Raw genomic sequence first — 18820 nt, 5'->3', positions numbered from 1 at the left:
CCAAAGCATAGAGAACTGAAGTCATGCTATCACTGTCAATATAAGAGTAAGAGATTATCAGAATTAGAAGACACTCCATGCCACTGAAGCCACTTGTGCCTGCAAAGACAGTGTTGGATCCAAGAGTACCCCAAACTGCACATCTGCTCCTTCTAGAAGATCGTAACCCCATCTTGAACATGATACATTTCACCCATATGAACACAGGAACTGTCCACTAAGTGTCCTAATCTGAACATCAGTTTGTTGACTCATCCAGACCATTAATGAGTCCAGACACCAATTCAGCAAATCAAACAACGTCAACAATGACTCTGCAAGGCAATAATGCATCAATCTCCAATAATATATTCCAGAAAGCACATCATCAATCCATTTGTAGAGCTCTATAGTGACTTCTATTAAGCAAAGCATTACTTGCTTTCAATAGCATATTGGCTGTGGAAGACCTGCTGGCTTTTTACACTTGGATTGGGAGGGAGAGCCCAACTTCACCTACAAAAGCTGAGGCTGCTGAACAGATTCTTGCGCTGGGGTGTTGTATTTGGGGCGGGGGATTGTGGGGGATGGGTTGCTGGTGTTTGTTTTTTGTATCTTTATTTTAGATATTTTTATTTATGTGGAAATGGTTCAATTTGGTTGTGCACTTTTTGATGTTTTATTATGTATGGCTACCTTTGTTATGTTTGTAGTTATGTATTTTTTCACACTGTAAGCCACCTTGAGCATATGGAAAGGCAGCATACAAATAAATTGATGTGTGCATGTATATAGCATGCACATGGACAATCATTATGAACAACAGCTTACTAGAACTTTGTGGGAAGTCTACAGTTTGTTTCCATGGGTTCACACCTTGGGCTGTGCTCTACAAGTTAGTTTTAACCTCATTACTCACCTTTGACCAAACAACAGGGTAGATTTTGTTTCAGATTCATTATAAGATGATGGAGAGCAGCAAATAACAATTGTGGTTCTACAGTTGCCACCTAGTGAATCTTGAAGGATTCTGGTCATTTTACTATCACGATATGGAACATAATTCTGCAAAAAAAAGGAAAAAAAGATGGCCTTAACTTGATTTATAGACCTATTTTATGAACTAAGCTTCTACATATGCATTTTGCTTTGTAAAGTTAAAGCAGTACCTAATATTTTTATGTTCATTAACCAAGAAAGCCTGAACTTCTATATAGCATATTTTTGGATAATACAGTATACATATGGTTGATTCGCCCGTAATACTAAACCATGGTTTGGCACTATGTGGATGAGCCTACTTAAGTGAAACACTGAACTCACACAATTTTCTTCAAAGCCCTATGAAAGTGGAACATCAGAGTTTAGCTTCACTTTTAAAGGGTCCTAGTTTAGTTTTAAATTCAGGCCAGAGGTCCTGGTTTAAAACAAACCCTGGTTTCATTTCAAGCCAACTTCAAACCATAGGTTCTAAGGCTGGCTTGCTAAACTAACCATAACTTTTGAAACTAGGATCTATGGTTCAAATGCCATAAAAGTGAAACTTAACTTTGCTAAGTCCTCCTTATGGCCTTCTTCAAGGAACAAAGGGGAGGAGGAAGTGTCCAAGTCTGACACACTGCTCAGACTCATTCAGGCACTTCTGCTTAGTGCTAAACCATGGCCTAGCATTACATGCAAATGTGGCCCATGTCACATAAATGCTGCTGTGTATTTGACAACTACAAAATCACTGAACACTTAATCTGCTAAACTTCTTCAGATATGTATTGTGCTCATCCCCTGATGAGTAATTTCATCAAATGTTTTCAGAATAGAAATACACTTACACTGTTTTCAGCTAAAGCAGAAATGACATTTCCAAGAGCCGATAAAGACTTGTTGATGTTCTTAGCTTCATCTAGCACAGCACCTTCCGCTCCAGTTTTACTAACCTGCAATAATGTAGGCAGTTGTAAGAAAGCTTAAACAAATAAATTTTACAACCCCTTGCCTTGGTTCAAAGAAGCCTCCACACTATGTAATGGACTTTCCTTATACCCCTCAACCTCCTTCCCCTGCCAAGCTTTTATGCATTCCAAATGATAGAAAAATTATACTCAGTTAGTAGATTGAATTAAATAAGGTTTCAAATCTTGTGCAATTTGTTCAAGACAATAGATGGATTTTCATGAAATTGTAAAAAAAAATAAAAATCCCTGAGTGCCAGCATTCTTGTAAGTGAAAGCAATTGTCAGACTCTTGCAGACATTTTAATTTATACTACTGAACCCATGTAAGAATATAATATGTAGTCTCCACATGAAATAGCTGCAGCTGCTAAGGTCTCTGTTAAATTATTATGACTATAGGGCTCAACTACTAAACAATCTGCAGAGGGAAATAGGAACTGCAAGATGACAATCAATTACACTCACTCTCTTGTTCAATGTAAATGTGAATAGATCACCAATACTGCTCCTTCTGCATTTTCACTGGTATAGATTCTCTGGATTTATCACTGTATTCCTCAACTTCCATGGTTGACAATGGAAGTTCATTTATTATAGCTACCAAGGCATTATACAATTCTAAATAATCTGTTGTAAAAGGAATAGATGGAAAACACAATACTTCCCAGATGTCAAGCAAAAATGCCTTACCTTCACAAACTGGTAAAGGGATGTAAATATATTTACATTTTAGCTGGAAGAATATTAAGTTAGCGGAACTTGAGTCTCATTGATTTCAAAGGGAATTAAGTTAGCCTGAATCCAATTCAATATGACCACCTTACTCCAGAAGCAGTAGCAGACGTGTGGTAAGATCAAATATTGAAACTGGGAACACAATTTATTTCAATTACATACTCAGTTCAATCACCTTCAAAATATAAATGTATTTATTACCTTTTCACTACCTGCCAAGTCTACAAGGTAAAGCTTTCCACTCAATTTCTGTTCTGTTTGAGTATTTTCTTGCTTTACATTAATGAGAAAGATGCTATGGCTTCGAGAGCTATGCTCATTCATGTCTGTAACGAAATTTGAGTTGTGTAAGTATGCATTCTGGCAACAAACCTCACCTGTTTGTGCATTACAAGTGCTTAATAATCAAAGGGGAAGAAGCCAATTGTTAAACCTATAGCAACAAACTACATGTCCACATGGAATTAGTCAGCAGTGATCTGCCTAGTACATGAAATTATACAGTTGCTTTTATACAGCCACACTGATTAACAGACAGAAAATTAAACCAGTGATAATTTACTGTAGAACATGTATGTCCACATCCAGCACACACCAGCATTTTCTCCATCCAGGTGCCATATTTGACTTGCAAGGTCTTCTCATTTTTTAGTCACAGGGCTTGCCACCTGAGATGCTGGCCACAGGTCAAAAGGAGTACAATAGAGTCAAAGTCCCCTTCTTTCCCTGCTAAGAGGCACACCTCCCCTCAAAATCTTCTTTCCAAGTTCTCTTATTAATTTATTGATAGAATGGAAATCATCAGCCAAGAAAGAAAGAGCCTATAAGCAAGCTGCGGAGACTGGATTTTGTGAGTATCATTGCCAGTATACTTCCATTCCCAAGCAGCTTGATGAAAACATAAAGCCCTCTCATCAGCTGGGGAATTTTGTCACAGTCCATGGTCACTTGAGGGCTCTGAGTATTCCATGGAGGCTAGTAGTGCTACCACAAGTGGAAGCAGGGCCAAAGCTGAAGCAATCGCTGAGTGCTGCTGTACAGACAGCCTGCACAGGTTTTGTCCATTCACTGTTGGACCATTCAGTTGTTCCCTTCTGTTGGCCATAGCAACTGGGGTTGGGGGGAATCGGAGAGAGGTCTAGAGGAAAACAGTGAATAAGCAATAAAAAGGAGGAGGAAAACTCAAAGTTTGGATTAAAGATTTTTTAAAAAAATGTTAATATCTGAAGAAAGGCACTAGAGAAAATGAAGAGGAGAAAATCATGGAAGAATTAGAATTGGCACATGCCAAAGATATGTGAAAAGGATCCTGAAGACAGGGGTTCAAGTAGGCATTCTGAGCAAAGGCAGGAAGTGAACAGAAGCTCCAACAGGAAGAGAAGAGTTACAGCTTCCCCTGAAGTCACAGGATTTCCTGCCTTGCCAAGCAATTGGAAGAACTGAACACTTCGGATATCTCCAATACCCAAGGGGGAAAGGAACCATTTTGAAGCAAACTGAATACCCAGTTCACTGATATTGTATGTACTTAAAATTTTATAGAGTTATATGCCCAGAACAAGAACTGGCAATTTGTTAATAGGATAACATGAGATGCTCTTATTTTTTTTAAAAAAAATCTTACAAAGTAAACAACTTACTTGTAACTGCTACATGTCTATTTGATTTTCCTTCATCTATAGTATCCATAACTTCATCTGGACTACATACAAAACGTTCAGTGCAGCCCTGTGAAAACATGAACATAAGGTAAATAACATATACAAGATTTGTAAAGGAGGCCAACATACTTGTGTAATCTTTATACTCACCTTCACATAAGGTACTCTGTTTTTGTCCTCATGCACAGAAAGATTGGTCTTAGAGACTGAAAGAAAAAAAAGCACTGAAAGTTACCCTCGTCAGAAGCTACAGAATGAACAAATAAATAAAACTTGCTATTCCGGTGTTCTTTTAACCACAGAAAGCTCACAAATACAGCATGATCACAACGGCCATCTCCCATTATTCCTCAGCAATGATACTGAGCAAGCACTTCCTTGCAACCTGGAGGTCTTAATTAGTAATCCTCATTAACAGCTGTTGATTGACCTATGAATTTGCATACGCCTGTTTTAAACCAGGCTAAGTGGTCATCACTATGTACTGTGGAAATAATGTCATAGGGCAACTGAGTAACATGAAGTAATAATTCCTTTTATCTGTAACAAACCTATTGCCAGCCAGCTCCACTTGGCAATTCTTAACTTCTACTGTTATACAGCAACATTTATCCATTTACATTCTCCTTGGATTTTATCACTGTCTAGACTTTGTTGTTCCTTAGCTCTCCCCCCCCCCCCCGGCTAAGCCAGGAAGTTTTTAGTCTTTCCTTTCAAGGCAAACATTCCATAGAGATATAGATTCCACACAATGAGGGGAGTGTGATCGGTTTGTCCGCACTGGGCGCTGAGCTGAGAGTGCGCCACAGGGGGCACTGCAACAATGACACAAGACAGAAGGCGAGGGATGGTGCCAAATCCCTCAAATTTGACATCGCTCAAATTTGAAAGCCCAAAGTTCACCACTGCTTTTTGACATGAGGTGACTAGAACTGTCCTATTGAAAATATGATTGCATCATGGACTTTTATGATAGCATTGTATCTGTCATTTACACATAGTCTGCTTTCTAATACTTTTCCATTCTGAATTCGCCTTTTGCACTACTGCAACCTTTTAAGCTGTTATTATTGAGCTTTCTATGACAACACCAAGTTCTATTTTCTGGTTAATCATAAAAATAAAGTTATATATATGTATATATGGTAAAATAATTTTACCCAAGTGTGTGCTTGTACAACATCAATACTCTAACACAGTTTAATAGATAACACATTTTATTTATATCATTATAATTACAGATAGTTCCTTGCACTAAACAAAAACTAGTAACCCTAGGTGAGATGTATAATTCTGATCACTTCTGTATGCTAACCACCTTTTAAACCAGACATAAACCACCTATAATGTTAGAAAAGTTCTGACCCATTATAAACATTATTAAACTTGCAACTGTGTCCTGCATAAGGGTTTCAACAGTAAGCTATAAAAGGCCTTCAAGCAATCTTTTCAGAAATTTGAATAATTACTAAACCAATACAGATGCTATATACTTATGTAACATCCAAGAGGCATAAAATAAACTGCTATTTACTAAAACTAATTTTACTATACCATTATCTTCCACAGCCAGTCCTCTATATTTATCACTGTACAATATACATCTAATATCCCAATAATACTTAGCCTCTAGGCAATCTGCCAGAAATCATGGACAGAATAACTTCCTTCTGGTTTACAGCCTTTTACAGTTTTATTTCCCTAATTTTATCCTCTAATTATTCTACCCTTTTGTCTTCATGTTTCATTTGCTTTGTGGGCCCATCAACATCTCTTAAGTCTTTCTTAATCCTCAAAAACTCCCTCAAATTAGTGCCTTCATTATTTTGGTTCTTATCCTCCGTTGCACACTTAAATCTGTTTCTGTGTACATACAGCTGGAACAGAAATCCAACTGATTATGCTTCCCATTCTAACTTTTGGTTCAGAAGACAGGTGCAAGATCCAAGTTTCATTACACCTTGCTTGCAACTCAAACTGCTCCTATTCTCCCTCAAAGGAAAAAAAATGTACTCACCATCCAAAAGGTCCCTTATTTTATCCAGATAAATTTCAAAATATGACACCTGAAAAAATATAAGGGGGGTAAGGATAGTAACCACTGCCCAATCAAAGTCCACAGCAACTTATATTAATGATCTATCATTGGGAGGGCAGTGCAATCCATTTAGAGATCTGATGTTATTCTTGTGAACCACTTTGAGAATTGTTGTAACTGAAAACCAGTAGACCAATACCATAGAAAGGATCTGTAAACTTAAACAAATATATCTCTATAGTAAACTATCAGGCATTAAATCTTTGAATAACATTTGCACACATCATACAGTTAACATACAAGTCTAGTGATGTGTCTAAAGAGATCACTAACAGCCCCAAATATAACTAAGATACAAAGTTTCATACTTGCAGCTGAAGAAATACCATTCAACACAATGGCACTTTGCAGAATTTTAAGCATTTGTATCTAAAAAAAATACTATGAAAGTCTATAATGTTGATGATCAACCATGCCCAAACATCTGTGAAAATGATCTGTTTTAATCCCACAAGTAATGACTATTTGTACCCCACGTATCATACCCAAACAATATGCCTTAACCACAGATCCCCAACTATATTCTATTTCATTTTTCACAACCTTTGAAAGAGCTTTTCTAGCAAACTACAATGTTCTATTCCCATACTAGATTTTGAAAGAAAATAAATTTAGAAAGCACTGACACATAATACTACATAATATAGAAATTATTGTACCATTCAATCTTATTAAACCAATTCTTTTAAATAGAGAACAAGCGATGGTTCGTGACATTTTAGGATATTTTTAGTGGTTTATTATACTTTGGTTAATTATAGTTTAAATCATTTGAGAGTCATACTTTCAACCTAAACTGTCTTGGGATCTCTAAACCAGATGGAAATTGTGTATCTCTTAGAATACTTAGAATTCTGTTGTCTTGAATTTGACATATGTATAATTTAAAAACAAACTTACCTTAATATGAAACTCCAAATTCTCATCCATGGAATAAATATAATTAAAAATATCTTGCACAATCCTTGGAATAATCCCCATTCCATCCACATCATGTAGCTTCCCCTGGATTTAAAAAGAAAGAAAGAAAGAAAGAAAGAGAAAACAAAGACCACATATGTTACAGATTTTTAGAACACTAACAAGAAAGCCTTTAGGAAATGCCTTTATAACCAATTAATTGTCTAAACATATAAGCATGAAACCACTTTTAGTTTTTTTACAATCAAGAAGAGTAGATATTCTTATGAAATAAATAAATAAATAAATAAATAATCCAAACAAATTTAATTATGTTCCAAAGATTTCAATTGTGAGGAGAGAACAACTGTTAATTCACACACTGCAATAGGACTTGCAGCCCAATCCCAAGTATGTTTACTCAGGAGTAAGTTCTATTGAGTTAAGTTATACTTAAATACAAAAATGCATAAGGTATTATGCTAAACCTTGGGTGAGACAGACCATATATTGGAATAAACTGATTTGCAGTTATCATTCTTTTTGTAAGTTCCTAAAATGAGCAGTTAACTATCCTAAGCTGTTGACTCAGGACACATTTAATGTGTTGCCTTCTGAACTGTTTTGAGGTAGTTATGCTGCTATCCTTCACTCCTACAGGGGTTCTCTTTTAACAACCAGAAAGTGATGTTTATGATAAAACTCATCAGCAAATGATTCTCACTTTACTACCCTGACTACCAGCTCAATACGCTAAATACTTGTTGGGAGAAAAAATCCCATGTGTGTCATCATAGCCAATTTGTTATCAATGGCAATAAGCACAAGGAGGCAATCACCTGATGCCGGAAGGATAATTGTTGGAGTCTACTTAGGACATATGTTATCTTGTATATATGTATATGAGCCAATGACATCTGTGTTATACTCTGTTAGGTCTACATATTTTTTGCATTAACTTAAAAAAAGCTTTTATTGTAGAAAAGTCTTCCATTTTAAAATATATCACATATAGCAGAACTTGTCAGCTACCTTTGATTTTCTCCCCACACCTGGAGGCTTTACTTCCTGAATATGGAAACAGGGTTTAGATATGTTTAGAGAAATGAGTCCCAAGTATGCATGACCACAATATCTTACCTCCATAGTGTGAGTTTTCCCAGATGATGTTTGCCCATAAGCAAATATTGTACCATTGTATCCCTCAAGTACATCTAGGGTGAAAGAAAATGCATACTAATGATAAATCCACAACTCATGTGAACCACCCTGAAACAGATACTATCTTCCAAAAGTATTTGAACAAATTTTGCTAACAAGTACTTAGTATGCAGCATGCCATAAAGTAACCTTGCATCTGGAGAAGCCTTGTAAACAATAACATGAGGCTGAAAGAGGGACAGAATTCCATCCCTCCTTCGGCAGCCCACTGCATTTTGCAGTTGGGCAAGGGGATGCTCCCGAGGCAGCTGCATGGTTTCCATGCTGGACAGATTTGGACAACTCCACTACATCTCCACTAGTCCAAAGATTCATCTGCATGCAATTCCCTGTCAACTACAGCTAAAAGGCTTGCAGCTATACTGATTCATGAGAAAGGCTTCAGGTGTAAACCCAGAGGAAAATTCTGTACCTGCTGTCTTGTGGGACATCTTTAGGAGAAGAAAAGGCTAAGGAGCAAACCCTACACAATTCCAGAGTGGAGTCCCTAAGACAGCTGGATGGCGTATTGCACACCTCCTTCTGACCACTCCTGCAGCCAAGCTGGTGCCAAATGTATTGTTCAGCTTTCCTCTGGACAACATCAGCAGGGCCAAAAAGGGGGTGGGTCTTGCTGTTTATGCAGCCCTAGACCCCCATAAACACTGCCCTGGCTTGTGTCCCAGAGAGGTCACTTCAGTGCTTCTAATACAGCAAAAACAACGCAGTAGGCAGCAGTTACGAGATACTGGTCTCTGCAGCCACAGCAGGCGCTGCAATTTTCCAGTGGTTTGACTTCATCCCCGGAAATGCACTCCACTGTCTCTTGAGACAGATACAATGTCAACAGCTAATAGGCAGTTGTATAAATTCAGGGTATCAAATGCACAGGTAGCAGGAACGAGCAGATGGTGGGAATCAGCTATTGTCCTATCTAAAGCTCCAAAACAAGGTAACCAGTAAAACTGAGCCTGAACTTATACTTGCTGCTCACAATACAATGTTCACACCTGGGAAGACTAAAGACACCTTACAATTATATGTGTTGCCAATATCAAAGTCCCATAAGCAGATATATCCAGATGTAGCAAGGTAGCCCTAGATCTTGCATACCTATACTTTCAGCCGATATAGGGACAGAAGGCCAATCTGTCTTACTACCTGTTCAATTCCTCAGCCCACACCACGTTCACAAGATTTTCAGCACAATAATCAAAACAGAACAGACGGGGGGGCGGGGGGGATGAAGCCTGAAGAATGCCAGAGATTTAAGAACCAATGTCATTCTTTAACCTGAACTGTATAAATATCTTCCTGTCTGCATTTTAATTAGTACCTCAAACGCATGTTAGGTGGAAATACGAGATTAATTACATTATGCCCAACAACCCCATTTGCGATTCATTTATTAAGAAGTCTCCGCTTACCTTTGACAATCTTTTTTGCACAGTCATTATATACTTGCTCCTGTGATGTGTGTGACTGGAACACGCGGTCAAATGCATAAGGCTTGGACTGAAAAATATACAAAAATAGAACTATAAAAATCAAAGTTAGAAATTAAAGAGACCAGATCTTTACATCTCCACTTTTAGCTTTGTGCCCTTTCATATCCCTATAAGAGCCGCAGAAAAAATGAAGCTATATTCTTGAAATACCATCCTATTCAAATATTGAATGGTATTTTTTTTGTTACCAAACAGAGATATTAATGTACCCCGTTCTAAAAGACTGAAGTGTGGAAACAGATTCCCTAACTGATGAGGCAGGAATCCCTTTTAAGAATAAAAATAAAAGTACTGCCGAGGGGGAGTGGCATTAAGAACAATCCAGCCAAGTCAGGACCCACTGATTTCATTTTTTTAAAAAAGCAATTGTTAACACTTCTTAGTCATAACAGTAATATTATTAAGTACTGAAATTTGGCTGGATCACACTCAAAACATTTAGAGGCTGAATTTCAAGCAAATAAATGGCCTGGAAATAAGCCTCAAAGGTATATCACACGATCCCTGCTAAAAATGACTACAATATACTGAGATTGGGGAGAGTAATTCCTGCTAAATCTACTCAAAAGTAAATCTCATTGAATTCAATGGGGCTTTGATAACTTAAGGGAGAAAGCTGATGAAGTAGAATTTCACAACTTAAGTCTGAAAAAAAGTTTTAACCATGACAGGTTAAAAATGGAATCACATGATGCATTTTTATATTGTTACAGAAGAGGAATACTTCAACAAACTGAACCACGTCAAGGGAAACAGCTATAAACAGCAACGTTGATTCAAAATCTTTTCCATTAATATATGTTTTACTATGCATTACTATCAAATACAGTCTACTGTTAAGTCAGTTAAAACCCTGTCACCACAAAGTTATGCAATTTCATGTCTGGACACCTGCCACTCTACAATTGCTGGAGAAAGCCAACATCTGTGAACATAGTAAAATATCTTATACCAAATTAGAGCATTGGTCATCCAGCTCAGTAACTGTCTACAAAGACTAGCAGCAGCTCTACCACTGAGTTATGGTCCTTAGATTTATAATCAAAAGAGTACATAGGGTTTTTGGGCGGGTTTTGGAAGATGCCTGTGCGTGAATTTGTTTTGTGTGTGTAGATCAGTGCACGCTGATCAACGTACAGTCTTCGCAGTAGGGCTCTGTTCTGATGGAATGAGTAGTCACGATGAACCGGTAGATCCTATCTGCAGCAGCCTTCATCCACCTTCACAGCCGTTACACTCACTGAACTACACATACAAAACAAGTGTTTAGATCTGGTTTGCTTCTTTTTCTGCAGTCATTCCCAGATTGTTGATTGCAATTGTGGCTATCAAGGCCCCACAAATACAGTCAACAGTATTGCAATGGTTGAGAATGGCAACCAAAACAATGTTGCGATACCAAGGCCAGCCAAATGTCTATGCCCCTGCCAGGTAAGTAAACAAGTGGTACTCGACTTTATCCAAACCTAAGGAAGGGACAAGTTCACACAAAGAGCCATGTGAGCGTAGGTAAACTACAGCCCACTTGGGCCTTTATTTTTTGTATTGAATTCCATGTAACCAAAAGTAACTATAATCCTTTTGTCAGCAAATATCTGATCACATGCTAATAAGTTCTGACTTTGTCGCTGCTTGTTTGTGTAAAAGTGCTATTTGGATCCATAGAAGTGTTAATCCTGACTAATTCGAAATAATAGCTGGAGCAGATGCTTTATGCCATTTTGTTTTCTTAGTATGTTTGTTCTTTGCTCTAAAGTAGATGCTGGTATAAGAAGCAATGTATAGTTCAACATACAACATTACAGCTGCATATAAATATTGAACCAACACCTATGTTTTCCCATCCCAACACAAGCATGCTTAAAAATAGAAGCCTGCCCTAGACCTGTTTCAGGCTCCTCCCTTCCCAAACCAATTAATTATTTTTGTTGTTGATGATGGCTTTTGATTTGATTTCATTCTGACCCATCGCTCCATATTTATTTCTTAAAATTGAAAAGGAAGAAGATAACGGTAACAGACTTTTGGTTTTCCTTTCATTTGAGCATCGTGCTGAGTTTTTGCAGCTGTATCCATCTATGTGTGTATATCACCACAACGCTTTTTCATACTCATGCAAAGCTGTAACACACCAAGTTTTAGAATACAGAGGAATTCCCCAACACCAAGTATACAAATTTACAAATCTTTTCTTCTTTGTTTTGTCCAGGAAGGGACCATTTAAGTCACCTTCTTTTAATATGTCAAGAAGTTGATCTGAATGCAAAACATGCCTAAATGTTTGTAAACAAAGTGCCAGAGAAAGCAGTAAGAATATCTGTCCAAGAGTTTCAACCATTTTTTTGGAATATGCTACAGTATTCTGCCTTTTTAAACCTATTAAAATGTACTTTTAATTCATGTTGTCCAGTAAGGTTTACAAATGATGTAAATTTCAAAGTCCATCATATACCCTGAATTATTATTTAAGACCATTAAGGCATTAAATAATCCCTCATTGCTAAGATAAGTACTATAAACATCTGGTAGCTTTCGTTAAAGCCAGTGTGAAAACTATTAGCCAAGTATGTAAGTGCATCATAATTTGATATGCAAAACCCAAGGCAAAATAGATTTGGAAGACTAAGACATGCTTTAAGACTAAGACAAGTTTTGTATTAGACAGTGAAATATCTGAGAGAAACGGATATGCAATTAGAAGATAGACTGCTCACCCATGGCAGGTAGTATATATTTCACGCTAGCCCTGGTTCACTTGCTCATTGAATACTTTGAAGCTCAACAGCAAGTATATTGTTTCTCCCATCTGACTCTGCTCCCATCAGAGCTGAGCTTACTACTTCCATTCTATCTCCCTCCTCTAGTAGCCACTCACTCCAGCCTACTCACCATTTGGAGAACAAATGCTGTGGAAGCAAGACAAACAATAGGATTAAGCCACTAAGAAAAAGGACAGGTGACTATATGGGGGAAGCAAAAGACAGCCAGCTAAAGCTAACCCAAATGTCAAAGATGGGGCAGAAACTGTGCTGGAAGAGATAGTAAAGAAGCGCAGACAGTGAGTCAGAAGGAGAGAGAAGGTATTAGCTTGTGGCATAAGCACATCCTGTGATGTTTTTCTCCATGCATTTCTGTTGATGGGAGACAAGAACAACCCATCTTGCACACACAAACCTGATCTCATTGTGCCTACTAAGGCCTACCATGTACTTGGGCTTCCCTATTTCTAACTGTGGGTAGGACTCATTTCAAACTACTATTCTGTTGCTGCATCTGGATGTCAAACTAAACCAAAGTTTCGTGCAACATAAATAAGCCTATCTTACCTTGTCAGATGAACCAAGGTTCAAGGTTTAATTCTCCTGGTCAAACTGTAAGTTTTAAGCCACAAGACAAACCTTGGTTCAGCTCATGATTAGTTTGGGAAGAGCTAGACCCCATGCCTGGGTTCAGACAATATGCGAAACCAAGTTGTGACTAAGCTCAGCACAACAGGATAGCAACTAGTGAAGAGCAAAGTGATAATGATTTCCTATTCGGAAGCCCACACATACCCAAAGTCATAGTTTGGTTTAAGTGTGACATGCAAACCAGGTCTGTGTCATAACCCCCATGCCTTGAAGTTGGGTTGTTGAAAATCACCGATGGTTGTTAACCACTGTTTGAAACACTGGACATGACAATCTGCAGTTAAGTGAAGGCAAAAGCTTCAACACATCTTCTCTCAGCTGCAGGGTGGTGGGGAGAAGATTGCACAAGTCCAGGAAGGGATTAGGTACTGTCCTGATAAACTATGGTTTAATATGGTAGTCAAATATATTCTCTCCTTGAGAAAAGCTGTGGCCTAAACTGTATAGGTTTTACCTGTGAGCAGCTTGTAATGTCTCAATGATGGAATGAACAATAAAACCATCTAAGTTGCTTAAAAATAATAATAAATGTGCATTGTGGCTTTAAAACACTACCAGAAATAATGACACAGACTGTTTTCATACTCAGCCATTTTGATAAAATGTTCCCAATTCAGTCTACAGGATGGGAGGCTAAACTGGTTACAATTAATTCAGTTTTTCAGTGCAATAACTGGATTCCCTCCTGGATAGACTGGCTTACCACAGTTATGAAAACTCTAGTAACTTTCAGATTAGACTTCTGTAATGTATTATACATGGGGCTGCCTTTGAAGACTACCCATAAACTGTAGTTTGCTCTGATTCTTGAGACCTAACTAAGCTCTGGCATTGGGAGCCTAATTTAACAATCCTAGTACTTTTACAAAACCAGGGCTCTACACAGGAAAGTTAAAATGTTTAGCAGCAGAATGCTGAATACATTTTAGACAAGGAAAAATAGGAGAGCAGACTAATAAGAATGAATTTGAACTACAGTGGTACCTCTGGTTATGTACTTAATTCGTTCCAGAGGTCCGTTCTTAACCTGAAACTGTTCTTAACCTGAAGCACCACTTTAGCTAATGGGGCCTCCTGCTGCTGCTACGCTGCCGCATGATTTCTGTTCTCATCCTGAAGCAAAGTTCTTAACCAGAAGTAATATTTCTGGGTTAGCGGAGTCTGTAACCTGAAGCATATGTAACCTGAAGCATATGTAACCCATGGTACCTCTGTATAGCAGTATCTTACTAGCTCACATCTCAGAGGCTCTGCACTCCTACCACAATTCCTAGTTGCAGGGCCTCAAACACTAATTGTTCACTAATATCAACAGCATTTTAACTGCTGCTCATCATATCACTCATCATCTTAACGCTATATCATGAATCCCATCCGGGTAGGAACACCCCAGGTGAAATTACTCTTCCATGCCCAAGGATTGGGGAGGACACAATGTATTGTTTAATCTCTTGGAAGCTTGCCATATGCTTTAAAGACTATATTGTTCATCTTCACAGCAGCCAAATTGACGATTACCATAATTCTTGTTTTAGAGATGGGCAACAGAGAGTGAGACTCTGAGTGCCTGAAGTCAATCACTGATCTGGGATTTGACCAGATATTTTGGTGCTGCTGGCAACACCGTTACAATGTTAGAATCACAGTATCATAGAATTGGAAGGGACCCAGAGGGTCATCTAGTCCAACCCCCCTGCAATGCAGGAATCTCAAATAAAGTATCCATGACAGATTGCCATTCAATCTCTGCCTTAAAATATTTTTTTACAAGATTTTTCATTTTACCAGAAAAATCTGTTAGATATTATTAAACTCTCTAAATAGGAATGCTAGATTGTAAAAGGAGACACATGATTGGCCAATAATGGCGCTCTCTCTGTATATGTGTGTGTGTCTCCACACACAGTTTGTTGACCATTTAGTGACCCAAATACACACACACACACACACACACGGTCCAATTACTAACATGTTAGTCTGTTCTAATGTCAACAGCATGCTGAGCATTTTCTAAGTCCAAGCTTAATTTATCAAGATAAACAAACATTAATGCCCAGCATCTTTTAAAGTTTTGAAAAGTAAATTTAATATTGCAGTTCAATAACTTGTTTTACCAAGTTAGTTGCTTGAGCTGCATGCTAGTTTTTCAGATGTCTGATGGGTGGGGCTTTGAAACAAAAACAATCTACAGCACTACAAAAAAGCTTTTATCGTTAGTTTTAAAATGGGACTCTAGACTTAGTGTGACATCATGCTGAAGATCAGAGAGGATTTTTAAAGAGGTACCTGTCTGAGGGAAAAAAGGAAGTGCAGTCTTGTAGAAGAACTGCTTAACAAACAAAAAAAAAGGTGTGCACATTGTTATGCGTGCTGTCAAACTGATACCATGAGTTTCACCTATGGAACCCTTTTTCATCAAGTCACTGTTCTCTCCGACGAAAACACTTTTTGAAAGTGCTGACTTCTATCCAAAGTATTTAAACATCAACAACTATTTCAGTTACGTTAAAAAGCTTGTCTTCCCAATATAAACATGTGCAATTTTCTTCCTTCAGTAAAACACCCATTCATGTGATTTTTGAAGTACTGTATTCCGATCTGTGAGTTCCATTCGGAGGTCAAACTTACCTTACAGAGAGTTCTAGTTATTAACTATTAGCTGTCCACCTACACCTATTTTCATAGCGGCACTGAAGTTTTATTATAAATGACATTGCTACAATATCATAGGCACCATTAGTACAGTTCCAGCATCATATCTGTAACGTGTTTTAACTCTACTTGCTTAATACCACTTTATAGTCTGGCAACTATCCCAGTGTATGCAAGGTTCATTATTCAATATTTTACAGCCTGTTAACTGCAAAGGTGGAAAAAAAGAACCTTAGTACAAATAACTGTCAGCTGATTTCTTTGGAAAAGGCTCAGTGGCAGAGCACATGCTTTGCATGCAAACCGACTCAAGTTCAACTCCCAGCATCTCCAGGTAGGGCTGGGAGAAACTCCTGCCTGAAGCCCCAGAGGGCCGTTGCCAGTCAGCTGAGGCAGTACTGAGCTAAATGGACCAATGGCCTGACTTGGTATAAAACCATCTTCCTATGCGGCCGGTGTCAAACCCCCTGAGATGGAGGGCGGGGGCTGAGAAACCGCTACACCACCGCTCTCTATTACAATGTGCATTTTACAGCATCTGTTTTTTTATGCATGCAATAGAGCCGGCACCCCGGGTAAACACGAAGCAAAACAACATCATCACTGGAGCGGCTTTTGTGTGGAGCGCTAGGAGCGCCTCAACTCCCTTACTCAGCAGCTGGAATTATGACATTAGGAAGGTTACTGCTTCCCCCCATTTCAAAACCCCACGGCCAACAGATTTCACAGGCGCGGCGCAGGGAGGGAGGCAGAAGAGGAGGGGGCGCTCCTGCAGCCAACGCCCGACCCCTCAAGAAGCCCCTCGGTCCTCACTGAGCCCCCACTTCGACGCCCTTCCCTCCTCTGCTCCCTCAGCCCCTGTTCCACCACCGGCTCGCACGCCCCCTCACTCACCCCGGGTGAGCCCACCCTGTTTCTCCCCTCCAAGCGCCCCGGCAACAGCTTTCCTTCCGCCCTCCCCCCACCCAATTCCTCACCCCCCCACCCGAGGTTCTTCACACCGGCCCCCCCCGCCAAGGTTTCCAGAGTTTGCTGGGTCATGAAGCCCCCACCTCCGGCTCTGACCACCCGGGCAGGGGGGCTCCGGCCCCTCCCCGCCGGCGGGCCGACCCCCCTCGCCTGCCCCTCGCACTCACCGCGATGACGACGGTGTCTTCGCCCTGGAACTTGGCGATGTACTTGTCGCCGCGAGTCACCTCAGAGTCGTTGAGAGGCCTGAAGCGGCACATCACTTTGATGTTACACTCCGCCGGGTCCGCCATCTTAGGCCAAAGCCGTCTCCTCCTCCTCCTCCTCTCGGGCGTTCAACGCCTTATCAAGCGGCCGCGTCTCCAGCCGCCCGCCGCCGCCTCCGGCCTACCCTTCCCCTGCCTCTGGCAGTGGTGCGGGGAGACTCTCGGGTCGCAGCCGTGAGGAGACCCGCCGCGGCCGAGAAGAATGGGGAAGGGCTGCTCCGCCCAGGGCCGCCGCCGCTGCCGCCGCCTCCTGCACTCACTTCCTTTCCAATATGGCAGCCATGGCGGCGCCTGCAGCCGGCGAATCCGGGCCCTCCCCTTCTCCGGGCAGAGGCGGGGCGGGCGGGCAGAGCGAGGGAGAGGGGGTGACGTCACCCACTGCAGAGAACGCCGCCGGCTCACTTCGCCGCGCGACGCCCCGCCTCGGACTTGCTGCGCACGCGCGGAAACGGCCCTTCTTCCCCCCCCAACCCCGCCCTTTCGATAAAAGAAGCCGCTGTGCTGTATATATAGAACAGACTTTCGAGCCGAAGCGAGCTTCCGTCGGCGTCCGACGAAGAGGCCGAGCGCGCAGGCGCACGTGGTGGAGTCCGGTGGGCGGCAGCGGGTTTGCGCCTGCGCGTGAGCCTCGAGGTGGGAAAGGTGGAACGAGGTGCTGAGTAGAGTTCGCAGGAGGTGCAAAGCAAACAGACAAAATTGAATCCTGCGCTGGCCGTGCACCTGCTTGTTATTCTTTCTCGGATTGCTCCCTGCCTGACCGCTTTTGCATTGTGTGTTACAATGCTCTGAATTATAAACTGATATGTCCTTTAAATGTGTTTGTGGGAGAAGATATTACGGGTTTGTTTTGGTCTTGTTTTTATCATGTTTTTTTGCATTTTTATGCTGAGATCTAGCCCTGAGATGAAGGACGGTATACACATTCAATAAGCAAATAAATAAAAATGGTATTCTGGATTGTTAACCTGTTAGAGGAAGTTGATATATTTATACAGCAAATAGAAACTTACCAGCTATAATGAGATACATTATTAGTGTACTGGATATGTCAGAATAGTCTACATTATAATGATTTATTTTTTAGGATGCTTAGCTTGTTTTAGGAAGTGACTCATAAATGTAACTAATACTGTACTCAGTGAGGCTGTTCAACCATTCTGTGTCTCATGGGGTGGCCTGATACATTTTTGCACCTGAGGCAAAACATCATGCTGCTGCCCCTGCAATTAGCCAGAGGGCCTGAGGCTATGCAAGGGTTTCCTGTAAGGAAAAGCCTTTGCAAAGCCTCACTGCCAGGTGGAGAAAACAAACTCCACAAGGGCTTCCAGAATGCCTCCCCTACCAAAACTCACCGTTTCGGGGGTGTTTGCTGCTAGACTCCGTCCACCCCTAGAAGTAGGGAGACCAGTGGCAAAGCGGCACTTCTCCAGTGAAAGCAGTGAGATGGCTGGGGCACTGCCTCAGGTTTCTGACGTCTGAGGCAGCTGTGG

General features: G+C 40.3%; 1 protein-coding gene across 1 annotated transcript in view; it reads right to left on the bottom strand.

Annotated features, from left to right (window-relative positions):
* Positions 1 to 17655, bottom strand: part of KIF5B (kinesin family member 5B) — a 35347-nt gene extending 17692 nt beyond the window's left edge. The window contains exons 1-10 of the mRNA XM_053409601.1: positions 17232 to 17655; positions 9953 to 10040; positions 8466 to 8539; positions 7326 to 7430; positions 6345 to 6393; positions 4478 to 4533; positions 4307 to 4394; positions 2868 to 2992; positions 1809 to 1913; positions 899 to 1044 (exon numbers count right to left, since the gene is read on the bottom strand). Coding sequence (XP_053265576.1) covers positions 899 to 1044; positions 1809 to 1913; positions 2868 to 2992; positions 4307 to 4394; positions 4478 to 4533; positions 6345 to 6393; positions 7326 to 7430; positions 8466 to 8539; positions 9953 to 10040; positions 17232 to 17357 — 962 coding nt within the window. The 5' untranslated portion in view covers positions 17358 to 17655. The remainder of the gene's footprint in view (positions 1 to 898; positions 1045 to 1808; positions 1914 to 2867; positions 2993 to 4306; positions 4395 to 4477; positions 4534 to 6344; positions 6394 to 7325; positions 7431 to 8465; positions 8540 to 9952; positions 10041 to 17231) is intronic.
* Positions 17656 to 18820: the final 1165 nt, after the last annotated feature.

This window comes from Podarcis raffonei, chromosome 12 (genome assembly GCF_027172205.1).
Source record: "Podarcis raffonei isolate rPodRaf1 chromosome 12, rPodRaf1.pri, whole genome shotgun sequence".
Classification (NCBI taxonomy): Eukaryota; Metazoa; Chordata; class Lepidosauria; order Squamata; family Lacertidae; genus Podarcis; species Podarcis raffonei.
The sequence above is the reverse complement of the archived record's forward strand: the minus strand, read 5'-3'. Positions and strand labels throughout refer to the sequence as shown.